The sequence below is a fragment of the Galeopterus variegatus genome, unplaced genomic scaffold, assembly GCF_000696425.1.
Source record: "Galeopterus variegatus unplaced genomic scaffold, G_variegatus-3.0.2 Scaffold1322, whole genome shotgun sequence".
Classification (NCBI taxonomy): domain Eukaryota; kingdom Metazoa; phylum Chordata; class Mammalia; order Dermoptera; family Cynocephalidae; genus Galeopterus; species Galeopterus variegatus.
Genome location: NW_007727433.1, coordinates 187,804 through 201,537, shown reverse-complemented (window position 1 = coordinate 201,537; position 13,734 = coordinate 187,804). Strand labels below are relative to the sequence as shown.

Here is a 13,734-nt window from a genome sequence, read left to right as displayed (position 1 = left end):
CCCACCCGGTGCGACTCCGATACAGGAGCCCTTCGCCGCGAAGTCTCCGCGCGCACCCCCGGCACGCGGCCTCGGCCCGCTCCCTGCCTCCTGGTAACCGTTCTGCTCGGATGGTTACCGACCTCGCAGAGAAAGCCCGGACTGCCAGGCCCAGAAGAAACAGCCAGGCCAGTCCTGGGGTCGCCCCAGAGGCCATGAAGGCCGCCCTCCTGTCCCTGGCGGCCTCCTGCCTGCAGGGCCAGAGTCTCTAGGAGACAGCACCTGTGGGGCAGCAGATGTCCTGCTCTGGGGTCTCAGAGAGCCTGGGCCGCAGAAGGGAAGCCGAGACCACTGGGGCCCCGAGACCGTGTTCAAGCGCTGGGCTGCACGCAGGTGCCCCAAGGCAGCCCTCTGACCCCATCCTCCTTTCAGGGGCTCAGTGGACTGTCTGGAGTGTGGCACCTATCAGGGTCTCCTGGAGGACAGCACGGAAAGGCACCGCAGGACTGCGATTCCTGGGCACCGCCATCAGGCACTTTGCGCCTCCTGGCAGTTCTCCCACCCCTGGCCCGCACCAGGCTACTCCAGTCTTCCCCTCGCTTCCAGCACTGGGCCTGTAACTCCCTCCGCATGGAAACCAGGGTTGGGGAAGGGTAAGGGGAGAGCGGGCCAGACACCTGAACTGCTGTCCCCACTCGAGGGACTTAACCTGCCCACCTTCCCGGGGGTTTCTTTCTCCTGTGATTTCAGGGCGAGGCCAGCCAGCAGCGGTGGGACCATGCTGTGTGCAATATGCCAAGCTCCCTCTCGCGAGCAGTGCTGCTGGGCTCTGCTCTCTGCAGATTGTCAGGGCCTCTGGTGACGGGGATATGGTCTCAGGGTGGGAGGCTGAATCTAGCCCAGGAGTCTCGCCCACAGGCCCTGAAACGCGTCCACAGACGGCGACAGCCATCTCTACTCACTCTTTCAGCTAAAGGAAGTCGTGGGGACCCACCTCACTTGCATGGGGCATGTGCTGGAAACTCAGCACCTAGACTACCCCCCTTGGCAGAGCTGCATCCGGCCCATGGGAGGCGTGCAGGTGGCCCTGCCCCAGAGTACTCACGTGCAACAAGTGAGTGGAGCCAAAGTGCATAGAGTAGCGCGACAGCCAGCTGCAAAGCCCTGCGGCCTGGGCCGGGAGCTCCCAGTCTCGCACCATGGACCTGCAGTGGCCCCTGATGCTGTGTGTGGCCTCCCCTTGGGACGTTTGTTGGGCCCTCACACCTATGAACCAGGCAGGCAGATGTCACTGTCCGTACTCTACATGGGTGCAAACTGAAGCTGCAAAGGTCAGGATTTGCCAAGGTCACACAGGTTAGGGCTGGAATTAGCCTTCTTCCCCGTCATCCTCTCAGAGAAGCTGTCTGCCTGGTTCAGAGGTGGAAAGGCCGCCTGAGGGCAGGCGCGCCACCGGCCTCTCTAAGCTGGGCACAGGCCACCTCCGCTCCTGGGCTCTGCTGTGGGCAGAGCATGACCAGGCACAGAGGCCAGGGAAGAAAAGGCTGAGGGCCCTGGAGAAGGGGTGGGACATGGTCCCCTAAGACATGATGTAGTCGTGACCGTCATGTGAGCTGTGGAGTGCATCTGCACCAGCCGGGACAATTCTGGTGAAGGGCCTTCTGGTGGCAGAACATGGCGTGCTCCTGTGGCAGTGGGAGTGGGCAGGTGTTGGTTTACCCACGTGCTTTCCACCCTTGGGACAGATGTGGAAGGTGCCCCCTGTCTTGGGTTGGCCTTCTCTGCCCTGGCAGCACCTCGACATGAAAAACCCAACATGTGAGAAGAGAAGGCCCAATCTGGCCACAAGGGCCTGGCCTTCGGGGTCACCTTGGCCAGGCTCATTTGGATCCATGGTTCTGACTCCTGGGAGGACCCCACAAATGGCATCCTGTTCTCCACCCATCCACCCCTGGTTCCGGGAGAGGCCACACTTCTCATGACAATGACAACCTGCAGGTGGCTGTAGATGGTGTCACTGGCAAGAGGCAGAGGCAGGGCCAGGCTCTGGCACAGGCACTGATACCACATTTCCCAAGTAGGACAGATAAACAACTCTGCTGGCCAAGCACCTGGGTTTTAATAGGCTCTGCAGTTGGTCAGCGAGGCCTTTGGTCATGAGGCCTTCAGTTGCGAGGCCATCTGGGCAGCGGGGGAGCCTGCTCTACAGTTCACCGCCCCACCCTGTGGCCGTGGGCGCGCACACACGCCTGGCGTCGCTAGGCACAGGCCCGAGCACCCATGGGGAGCCTGCGTGGGGTCCGCCGTGTAGGAGGCTGCCAAGGAAGTCAGTCCTTTAGGTTGTAGTTACGGATCTTCGGGGGCTGCGGGCAGCTTTTAGATCTTGCAAGATGAGACCTGGAGGGTGTGGCAGGTTTGGCCTTTGACTGGGGTGGCATCTTCATCCCTTCGACAGCAAAGGCTGCCTGTGTCTCGGCGGGGGCCCTCCTGTCGGCTGCCGGTGCTGGGAGCTCTGACGGGTGAAGAGGAGGAAGGAAGGGACATAGGTTAGGATGTGAGAGGGGCGGGGGGCTGCGGCTCAGGGTGCCGCGTTCTCTAGGAGCACTGGTTTGCTTCTCTTGCCAGCAGGAGCAGGGTCCCTCCCCCTCCTCTTAGTGGGAGCCCGTGCAGGCCAGAAGGTCCTCCTGAGAGACTGGCAAGTGACAGCAGCTGTGCCTCAGACTCCTGGACTGGGGTGGGGGCACAGGAGGTCTGTGTGGACACGAGCTGGCTGGATGCTCTGCAGGGCCAGGGCCTGCCCCTCCAGCAGGCACTGGGACATCTGGCTCTGAAAATGGTCCTGTGGTGACCATTTCGTAATGGGTCCCACGAGGGGATGGGGGCACTGGGGTTAATGGTTGACTCACAGCCCCACCTCCCAGGCAGGTCCCCAGCTGTCAGCACCCTCCAAGCGCATGCCCTGCCTGCTGCAGCAGTGGCTGGTGAGGGCCTGAGGAGAGGCTGTGCTCGCTGGGCACATCTGGCCACCCAGCAGCCCCAACACACGTGGCCGGGCACAGGCCAAGGACCCAGGAGCCACAACATTCACAGGCACGGGCCGAGATGCCAGGGCAGCCTTTCTGAAGTGTCAGCCATGGATGTCTTTTACCAGGGCTTTGTGGGTGATCTCTGTCCTCCCAGCTTTTCTCTATTTTCCAAGTTTTCTGCATTAAAAATGGATTTCTTTTGTAAAACAAAAACGTTATTAAAAACCTATGGACCCGCTCTCCCTCCCTGGAAGGTGGCCCAGCAGGTGGGGGCTCCTGGCCTGCAGTGGGGCCTTTAGACTCTAAAGCAGAACAGGCATGGCTTGGGGCGTCCTGACCAGCACCGCCAGCCTCTGCTCGGTCCTCTCACACGTGTGAGACACGCACTGTCTGTCCGGTGTCCACCAAGCCCTCCACGCCATGGCCTGCTGCAGACATGGCTGGCAAGGCTTGAAGGGCTCAGCATGAGGCAGGCGTGGGTGGGTGCCTGGGCGGGGGACCTCCTGCTGGGAGCTGGGGACCGGGTGGGACGGCGCCTGGGGCCCCTCTCTCCATCTTGGGCTTGCTTGGCCTTGCTCATCTCACGGGGGCCTCTTGAGGCCCTGGAACCCACCCTCCTTTCCCCACAGCCTTGTTGGGGTTGCACAGGGTCTGGCCCCCTGCTCCCTTCCTCCCAGGAGCCTGCTGGGCTTCTCCCTGCTTCCCATCCTCCCCTCACGTATTTTCCTCTGGCAGGCAGCAGCCAGTGGGGAGGGGCAGGGTGGAAAGTGGGGTCATCTCTGACCAGGTCCTGATGTCACTACCATGACCCTAGAGGGTCTCCCCAAACTCAGGGGCCTTCATGCCCCTCCCCCTGACAAGGGACTGGTCCTCCCTCCCAGGATACTCCTCACGAGAAGACGCCTGGGGGATTTCTGGAAAAAGTGTGCTCTAGGGAGAAGGGCCAGCCCAGCCCCAAGACTCTGCGTGGGAGGCCCGCGCTGGCGCTGCAGGGTGGGAGATGGAGGACCCTCTCGCTGCCCGCTTAGGAGAGGCAGGGCCTCCTGCAGGGGTGAGAGCCAGGGAGGTGACAGGCTGAGGACAGCTGGTGGCTGCAGAGTAAGCAGGCCACCAGTCCTGCCAGCCCCCGGAGCGGGGTGGGTCCTGACTCAGAGGGGAGCTGTGACAGGCCCTGGGGGAGGCAGGGCCGGCTTGCACCTCCCCCAGAGCAGGCCCACCTTGTCCAGCCTGGGGCAGGGCCTCCAAGCCCTTCTGGCTGCCTAGCACTGGAGGGAAAGACAAGACCAGGAAGGACAGAATATCCTGCTTTGTGGCCTCCAGTTTCTGTCCCTGAGGGATGGTGGCAGGCATCTGGCTAATCCCAGGACTCCAGGACAGGAGGGCAGCCCCAGCCTGGCTGGTCCCAGCTGGAGGCACGAAGCTGTGTGCTCAGGCTTAGCTTGCTGTGACCCCAGATCTGGTGTCCCCCACCGCTTGCCACCCCTTCTTCTCGCCTGGCCTGTTCTGCCAAGCCCAGCCCGGGACTTCTGTACTGAGCTCTGATTAGGCCTTAGGGAAATCATTTGGACACACAAGTTGCCGAGCACAGTGCGTGGGACGCTGCCTCCTGGGGCCCTGCACACCCGCATACTGCATGCTGCTCGGCCTGCTCTGGCTCTGGCCCAACACACAGCTTCTGGATAGTTCTGTGAGACCTCTAAAGCCTCGCAGCTATTAACCGAGGGAGTGGGACTGAAGCCTCCCCGCCCCTCCCAGGTTTACCTCCTCCAGGGGTCTGAGGTGCACCTGGGCTGGGCTGGAGGGTGGGCGGGGACACTGCAGCTGCAGCCAGACACTCTCTGTCTCTGTGGTGGCTGTACTTTTGATGTTTGAACCTAGAAGAGTCTCGAGGAGAGCTGGTCACATCTGAGGTGGAGGTGGGGCCCAGTCTCTGCCTCAGATGGGGGTGCCAAGGGCTCCCTGAGCACACGGGGCAGTGCTGGTCCCCAGCTTTCTGGCCGCTCGGTGGGTCTCTCCTTCTGCACCTGAGCCGGCCTCTAGTGGCCAGTTCCCCAAGCTGCCTGGCCTCCGGGGAGTGGAGTCGGGAGCCCCAAGAACAGTGGCTGCCCCTGGTGACCTGGGTGACCCTGAGCCAGTGCTGCCTGGGCTTCTGAGGGATTTGAGGAGGGCTGGGTCATGCCCTGGCTCTCCAGAGCCTGCCTTGGGGCTGAGGACGGCCTTCCCCTGATGGCAGCTCAGGACTCAGGTCCAAGCTGTGGCCTTGGGCACAGGGAACAAAGGCCTATCCTGGCTCTCGGTGGCCTTAGCTGGTCCAACCAGACCTGTCTCTGCTCCCTCCACGCTGATGGCCTCACTTTCCTGCTTCTACAGGGGCCTCACACATTGGGTTCAACACTTCTCAAGTGGGACTAATTGCACCCCAGGTCTCCTGGTTGCGCATCCTGAACCCACTTTTCTGTTCGTGGTTATAAATGAGATTATACTACATTCTTCTGCCCACCAAAACCTTCCAAGGTCCCACAACAGCTGGGACACAACCAGCCCTTCCCCGTGAGCCAAAAGTGCACGTGGATGGTGGAGGTGGCCTTGCTCCCACAGCCCAGCCCCGGGTCTCCAGTAGCTGCGAGCTCCTTCCCGGGACCCCCTATGCCATGGCGTTCACATGCAGCACCCTGGCCTGGCCTCTCCCACTCCTGCGTCAACCCTCACTTGCCCAATGTCTCTTCCTAAAGGAGCCCCCATCTCGTGGAGCTCAGCACTGGGTAGACCCCTCAAGCGGCCACTCCTCACCCCCCTGCAGCACAGTGGCCCACAGTGACCCTGGGCTGCCCTGCCCTCCTGGAACTGTGGGGACCACTGCCCTGCACTGTCACACCACAGGAGGACAAGGAGCTTGGTGGGTGCCTGTCCAGGAATGGGGCTCCAGGGGAGGAAAGCCCTGATGATCTGGTCCCCACTGCCTCTCCAGAGGGGACGCTCTGGCAGGCGTGGGCATGGGGCCTGCTCTCTGTCCAGCTGCCCTGCCCACCTCTCCCCACCCCTCCCCCAAGCTGGCCGCTGGAGAGCCCACGTGGAGGGTATCAGGTGCCCTCCTCAGCCTGTGCTGCACCACTCTGGGAGGGGGACGGCCCTGCCCTTGGTGTGGGGGCTCTGGGCAGTCCTGCCTGGCTTGCCCAGTGGAAGCAGGGGCAGTGGGAAACCCCAGATCTTTCAGGGCTCCACTCACTGGACCTTTGGAGCAGGCAGGGCTGTAGCCTGGGGGGCACTGGCTCCAGATGCTGAGCACAGACCGACCCCTCATTAGTTCACACATCACTGCTGAAGGGGGCCCGTCTGCTGTGCTGCTCAGTGTGGCCCGTGAGAGGAGATTCAGGAGAAATGCTCTATGGGTTTGAGGCCTTGAAGAGGGGCGGGCCCTGTCCTTGCTGTGGGCTGCATAGTGGAAGGCCACCATGCAGGGCTCCACAGGGCAGGAAGGGACCCAGAGACCTGCTGCCCTCCTGGACCTAAGCTCAGCCCCACAGGGAGAGAGGTGCTGGGTGAGGCCAGAGGACAGGGGCAGGCTGCGGGCACATGGGTGCCTGGGACGAGTGGGAGCTAGGGCAGCAGAGCTGTGGGACAGGGATGTGGTCAGGGCGATGGCCTGAGAGCTGCGTAGCTTCTGGACATCCCTCCTTCCCCTTTGGAGGGCAAAGGGGGCCCTGGGGCTCTGGAAGGGAAGTGAGGTGCAGAGGCCGGGGCTGGGGGTCGTGGGAAGGGGCAGATCTCTCATGATCCCAGACTGAGCAGCGCTGGCCTCACGCCCCCTCGACAGGGATGTGGTCAGGGCGATGGCCTGAGAGCTGCGTAGCTTCTGGACATCCCTTCTTCCCCTTTGGAGGGCAAAGGGGGCCCTGGGGCTCTGGAAGGGAAGTGAGGTGCAGAGGCCGGGGCTGGGGTTCGTGGGAAGGGGCAGATCTCTCATGATCCCAGACTGAGCAGCGCTGGCCTCACGCCCCCTCCAGGCAGGGGCTGTGTTTGGACAGCTCATGGCCTCTGTCAGACACACTCTGGGGACAGGAGAAAACGGCCCTGGGAGCAGAGGAGGGGGATTCTGCCAGGCTGCCCCCAGCTCCACCGGGCCGCGGAGCCGCAGGCTGGGCCGTCAGGGGCCGTCACTGGGAGCAGCGCCGGGGAGGGAGTGCCTGAACCTGCCGCCGCCGCCGCGGGCCTGCGCTGCTCACTGCCGTCTTGGCCAGGGACAGCTGGGAGTGAGGCGAGGCTCTCCTTGTCCAGGGCGGCCCAGCCACGCTCACACAAGCTGTCCGTCTTGCTCCAGGTGCTGAGGGCCGCACACCTGGCCACAGGCCTCACCTGGCCACAGGCCTCCCCCAGCCCTTCTTTCCCTGGAGACGCAGCCCCTGAAATGCTCTCTGGAGGTCTGGCCAGCGGCTCTTAGACCCTATGGGCTGCGTTTGGTTCCCCCAGATGGAGGCAAAGGGATGACGGTCCTGCAGCACATGCAGCGAGGGAGCAAGCCGCACCGGGCCGTGCTCAGGTCAGCGCCGCCAGCACCCCGGGCGGGGCCAGCGACACCGTGCCGCCCTGAGTTCCTTCAGACCCTGCTGCAAGGCTCATGGCTGTCCACAGAGCCACATGGGGCATGAGGTCCCCATGGACCTGAGGGTGAGGAACAGCCCCCCAAAGAGAGAGGCGTGCACGCAGCACGGAGAGGCTCAGCACGGTGTGGGGCCCACAGGGGCGGGTGGGGGACCCAGCCCCAGGCGTGGCGCCCAGGTCTGGACTGACATGACTGTCTCAGGCTCTGCAGCAGCCCCAGGTAAAGTTTGGAGAAGACATGTGGGTCGGTCCTGGACTGTAAGTCATGGCCGGTGTCTGCCCAGAGACGGGCCCACATGGGAGGCGCTGGCGGGAGCCCCGAGCTGGCTTTGTCGTACCTCCTGTCTCAGTTGCTCTCAGCTTGCCGCCGTGCTCTCGTGGATCGGTCCTGGACTGTAAGTCATGGCCGGTGTCTGCCCAGAGACGGGCCCACATGGGAGGCGCTGGCGGGCAGCCCCGAGCTGGCTTTGTCGTACCTCCTGTCTCAGTTGCTCTCAGCTTGCCGCCGTGCTCTCAGGACAGATGCTTCCAGAACAGGCTCTTCTACAGAAAGGGCTCGGAGCCACTGTGTGGGTGTGGGGGCTTCTGGATGTATCTCATGAATGAAACCATATCAGTGTTCCTCATCAGGACAGATGCTTCCAGAACAGGCTCTTCTACAGAAAGGGCTCGGAGCCACTGTGTGGGTGTGGGGGCTTCTGGATGTATCTCATGAATGAAACCATATCAGTGTTCCTCAGGGAACCTGGCTGCCCTTACAGAGGCCCAGTCTCTGTGTCGTAACCCCTGGTCCCACACACCTTGCTGGCGTCTGTCCACACTAGTTTGGGGGCAGATGGCATCCATGTCCTGAGTCAGAGGCTGAGGCTGGAGGCCCTTATTATCTTTGCCAGGTTAGATTCCTTGATTGAAGAGTTCAGAGAGCAGTGGCAAAGGTTATCAACCTGCAGTCTCTGTGGCTGGTGGTAACAACCTTTCCTTGGTCAGTGCCTGGGGCACTGCTGGGAGGGGCACCTGCTGGCTTCTAAACATCGGGCCTCATGGGAATGGCTCCCCTCCTGTGGACACTGGGCTGATCTGGCTCATCTGAAGGGTCCCCAGTCCTCGGTGGGGCAGTGCAGCCCTGGTCACAGGCTGTCCATAGAATGCCCAAAACAGCAATGTGCATTCCAGGTGCAACATCTCCTGGTTGGGTGTGAAAGGTGTAGTATCAGATTGTCACTGGTTACTCGTTTTAAACTAAAATAGAGTAGTGCATGGGGTGCTGCCAACAGTGTACGTGGCAGGGCCTTTGATTCACGGTATTCTGGCCACAGGAGCTCAGCCTGCAATGCCCAGTGTGTTCGTCCGTTTCCGTGGCTTGTAACAGAAATACCTGAAACTGGATGATTTATAAGAAAATGATATTTGTTGGTTACAGTTTCAGAGGCTGGGAAGTCCAAAGTCCAGGACATCTGGCGAAGGTCTTCTTTGGTGGTGACACAGGATATCACATTGTGAGATGGCAGAAGCAGAGAGAGGGAGAGAGACTCTCACGTGCTCTCCTTTTAAAGCCCTCAGAACCACACCACTGACCACCATTATTAATCCATTCACTTCAGCAGGTCCTCAGAATCGAATCATGTCTTCAAGGCCCCACCTTTCAGTTACTGTAATAGGATTTCCCACCCTCAACAGTCACAGTGGGGGCCAAGCTTCTAATACATAAAATTTGGGGGAAACAATTCAATCCGTATCAGATGGCAAAATGGAGTCACTGAATTAGCCTGCCTGAGCTGTCAGACACGTAGGAGGCCCAGCGCTGACCAGAGACAGAGTCACACCGCGTGTCAGGACGCAGAGCAAGGCTTAATTCATCCAAATATAAATTAGAAGCCGACATCAAACCCCTCAAATCCCTTATGCTTTGAAACTGTGTAACGTATTACTGAATAATCCTTCATTACAAAGGAAATCATAACAGAAATCGGGAAACACTTAGAACTGAATCCCTAACTTCGGATTTGTAGGACACAGCTCAAACAGATTTAAACACTTACCGGGAACACTAACAGTGAGAAAGGTTTAGATGGAACAAGCCTCCAGTAGAAGCTGGGAAGAGAGCACTGAGACCAGCTCGAGGAAAGAAGGAAATCATAACGTTAACGGCACATTTCAGTGAAGCAGAAACCCCAAGAAAACAGTGTACAAGTTACACACGACCCGAACTGCTGTCTGAAGAAATGAGGACGAACTTCTGTCCAGACGATCGAGGAAAAGAGAGAGCCGTGAACACAGCAGCAGAGGGAACCGCGGCTGCGTGAAAGCCAGTTAAAACGGGAGTCACAGCGACCTGCGCAGCGTGCATGGGACAGCCCCCGGTGAAAGGGGAAATTCCAAAATCAGCACCAAGAAAAAAAAGGAGAAGCATGTGAACTTTTCAATAACTATGAAGGAAACTGAAATGTAATCAAACACTTCCCTTCCCAAAGACCCCCGGACCAATGGTTTTACAGGAGGTTCTACTGAATTTTCAAGGAAAACAAATTAAAAAACCCCCCAGTCATTCCTATCTTATTCAAATTATTCAGAAAAGTAGAAAAAGAGCAAGGGGAAGTCACCTTGATTCCCAAATCGGATAAGAACACCGCGAGAAAACTGCCGGCCTACTCGACTCGCAGCTGCAAAAGCTGCACATAAGACGCTAGCAAATCAAATCACACAAGGACTGGAAACACGTCCTTATCAGGTAACGTTTATTCCGGTCACGCAAGGCTGGTTCCACCTCGGAGAGCCTGTCATCGTCGTTTCCCTCCTGCTTTCACCGGCTCCAGCTCCATCTGTGCCCTCGCGCTTCTCGTGAGGCCGAGCACGGGAAGCAGAGAGGCAGGGCCAGAACCGGGGACAGTCCGCCGCCACCACCGGGGCTCCCGCCCTCCTGCGGGGACAGCGTGGGAGCTCCCGGCACGGGGGGCCATAGGAGTGTGATTCCAGAGGAGCGCGGATGAGTGTCTAAAATGAGGACATGCTGACTTTTAAATCAGTAAACCTTTTCCGAAAGATGCTTTGCCATAGTGGGAGAATTGAGGAAATAAAGAATTATACTCTCCGAGATGTCAGAAAGAGACATGGGTGTTGGATGATAATTACTCAAAATATATACGGAAGGAATAGAGTTGAAGGGTGTTTTTCTAAGAGAACATCATCTGTCAGATCTGTTGGATCAATACTTTGAAGATTTACATAATAAGATACAGGCAGTCCTTGCTGCGCACGGATCCGACACACTTGGATACCGGTTTCCACAGTTGGGTCCAATAACACCAGCCCCGGTGACGTGGTTAGAACTTACTCCCGCGGCGCTGACTGACAGCAGCTGCATCGCTTGCTGCTGGCTCTTCAGCCCACAGGTCACTGTGCAAGTTAACGGTGCGTGTCACGACCGCCGCCACTTGCATCGCTCTCTCAGCTCTGCTGGTGGCAGGTCACTGTGCATCTGTCCTTCAGCTCAGCAAGCGAGGGTCTCCCAGAGATGAAACTCATGATCACGACAGTGTGTACAAAAACAGATCAGCAGAACTGGTCAGCAAAGAGGACAGGGCAGCAGAGAGATGCAAAGTGGCAATGCTGGACGTGATTAACAGACGTGGAGATGTGGGGCAGAGCCAGGCCAGGGGGGCCCCGGGCTGGTGCAGAGCCACAGTAGGAACCGTATCAGAAGAGGCTGATGGATATAAAAACAGGGTGAAGTCGCTTCAATCCCTTTCAGTTTAAACAGCACTAGGAACAGAAAGCCGCTTGTGATCGAGATGGAGCTATTCTATTTTCTTCTATTTTCAATTCAAGACTAATCAAAACCAAATCCCAATCAGTTTGGCTAGCATTCAAGCCAAAACATTGATGTTTAGCTGCTGCCTTGAACAAAAATGGTAATTTCAAGGGGACTGAGAAGAATCAGGGAAGGCTGGCTGCATCACTTAAGAAGCTGGCATGAATTGATTAACGCTAAGGTGTCTGGCAAAGCTGCAAACTCATATAAGGAAACCACCGCTGCCAAATTTGCATCCAGATTCCAATAATTATAGGCAGTCCTTGCTTTGCATAGTAGTGCGAGATGACTGTGCAGAAACTTTGCAGGATTCAGATGGAACGTTATGGAAGACAGAGCTGATGGTGCTGCAGTTCCAGAGGATCTCAGCAGAGGTGAGCCTCTGTGTGTAAGTGAGGCAGGCGGCTATGACGTAAAGGACGAGTCTGAGTCGGAGGAAGTGACTCCAGCAAAAAGCTTCACCTCAAAGGAACTCCCAGAGACATTTCATGACACTGAAAGTGCAGAAGATAACATTTTGGAAGCAGATCCACACTGAGAAAGGAGTTTGATGGGCCATTGGACAAGGCACAGAAAAGATGCTCGCTTCTTATCATAGGTTGTGTTGACGAGGAGGCCAGCAGTGTTCAAACTACTCTTGATAAATTATTTATTTATTTATTTTCCTTTTTGTCTTTTTTACTGACCGGTAACGGGATCGCAACCCTCAGTGTCGCGCCCGCACCGCGCTCAGCCAGTGAGCGGGAACCGGTCTCCATATGGGATCCGAACCCTCAGTGGGAGCACCGCTGCGCTCTCAAGCGGCGCACTCTCCAGTGCACCACCGGGCCGGCCCTTGATAAATTATTTATAAAGAAATAAAACACCAGGGTCAAGGGTTTAGATCCTTATACCAGCCAGCTGCCAAAAAAGAAAAACAAAAAACAAAGAAGATAGGGGCGATTTCTTAATAGCGGTGGTGTTGAAAAAGCCCACAGCAGTCATTATGTGCAGTGGAGAAACTTCAGCATCATCGCCTTCAAGTCAGGGAATGACGAGACGTGCATGGTCACCGCTCCTGCCCACCCGCAGCCAGGAGCCCCAGCCGCTCCGCAAGGAAAGCAGAAGGAATAACAAGGGGAGCGGGCATCGGAAGGGAAGACACTGAGGACGGAGTGATCATCTGCTCGGTACGGAAAAGGAACCCAGGACTGACTACTAGCGCTAGCGCAGGAGCTAAGAAGGTGAGCAGATCGATCGACAAACTCCAGAGCACTTCTCTACCGAAGCTGTAGCCCTCTAGTGAGTGTCGCAAAGACACTGGGGACAGCGAGAAGGCGCTGAACCAGCCTGCTGCCTGTTTTGTAAATAAAGTGCTATTGGAACAAAGCCATTCCTCTTTGTCACACGCTCCCTGGCTGGGTCGGCCACTAGTTTCCACACCTACTTCTGCCGCCAGCCACCTGATGGCCTCCCCTCAGCAGAGGACAGAGGCCACCGTTTCCTCCAAAATGAGTGTGAAGTTTGTGGCAGTTCTCCAGAGACCAAATAACTCCTTACACATCAAGAAAATGGAAGTGGGAGTGTCCTACGCTGGTTTGGGAAGAGAGGCACTATTCCTCCAGAGTAAGCCTGCGAGCGGCCTGACACGGACAGCGGTCTGGGCAGCCCCAGCCGGGCCCAGCCTGGAGACCGGGGCCTTGGTGCGCCCTCCCCCAGGGCCCCGTGCGCACTTCCAGGAAGGACACTCCGGCGACCATAATGACTCCCTCAGGAGTTCCTGAGTGCCACTGCGGAGGACAATTAAGAGGCCTCCAGTGAGTTGATAAGAATCACGAGTGTGCCGCAGGGACCTGCGGCATCTGTGAACTCTACAGGCAGGTTAAAGCTGGTGTCTTCCCTGCTTTGCGTCCTTTTGACTTTGTCTGTGATGGACCCAGATCTCCTGCACCAGAAGGGAGAAGAGTGACGTGGGACAGGCGAGAGGCAGAACCACCTCGGCAGCATCACCTGGGGCACAATGTTGGCTGCTCCCAGCAGATGCTCTGCTGGTGCTAGCCACGGGTGCTCCTTTTTTAATGAGGTATAAGTAGCATACAATAAAATGCACCCACTTTAAGTGTTCATTTATGTGGGTTTTAGAACATGCCTACACGTGTAACAGGAACCATTTCCATCACACTCCCCGCCCCCACCCCAAGCAGCTGCTGATCTGTTTATTGTCACTGTTGGTTCCGATGGGTCACTTTTCGTCTTCTCTAGAAAACACACACCAGGTGCTCTTCTTCTTCTTTTTTTTTTTTTAAAAGATGACCGGTAAGGGGATCTTAACCCTTGACTTGG

The 13,734-nt window shown here is 57.9% G+C and overlaps 1 protein-coding gene across 1 annotated transcript in view; it reads right to left on the bottom strand.

Annotated features, from left to right (window-relative positions):
- Positions 1-2,076: 2,076 nt before the first annotated feature.
- Positions 2,077-13,734, bottom strand: part of CCDC57 (coiled-coil domain containing 57) — a 119,117-nt gene continuing 107,459 nt past the window's right edge. Inside the window, exon 18 of the mRNA XM_008576304.1 lies at positions 2,077-2,491. Within this exon, the coding sequence (XP_008574526.1) occupies positions 2,307-2,491 (185 nt within the window). The 3' untranslated portion in view covers positions 2,077-2,306. The remainder of the gene's footprint in view (positions 2,492-13,734) is intronic.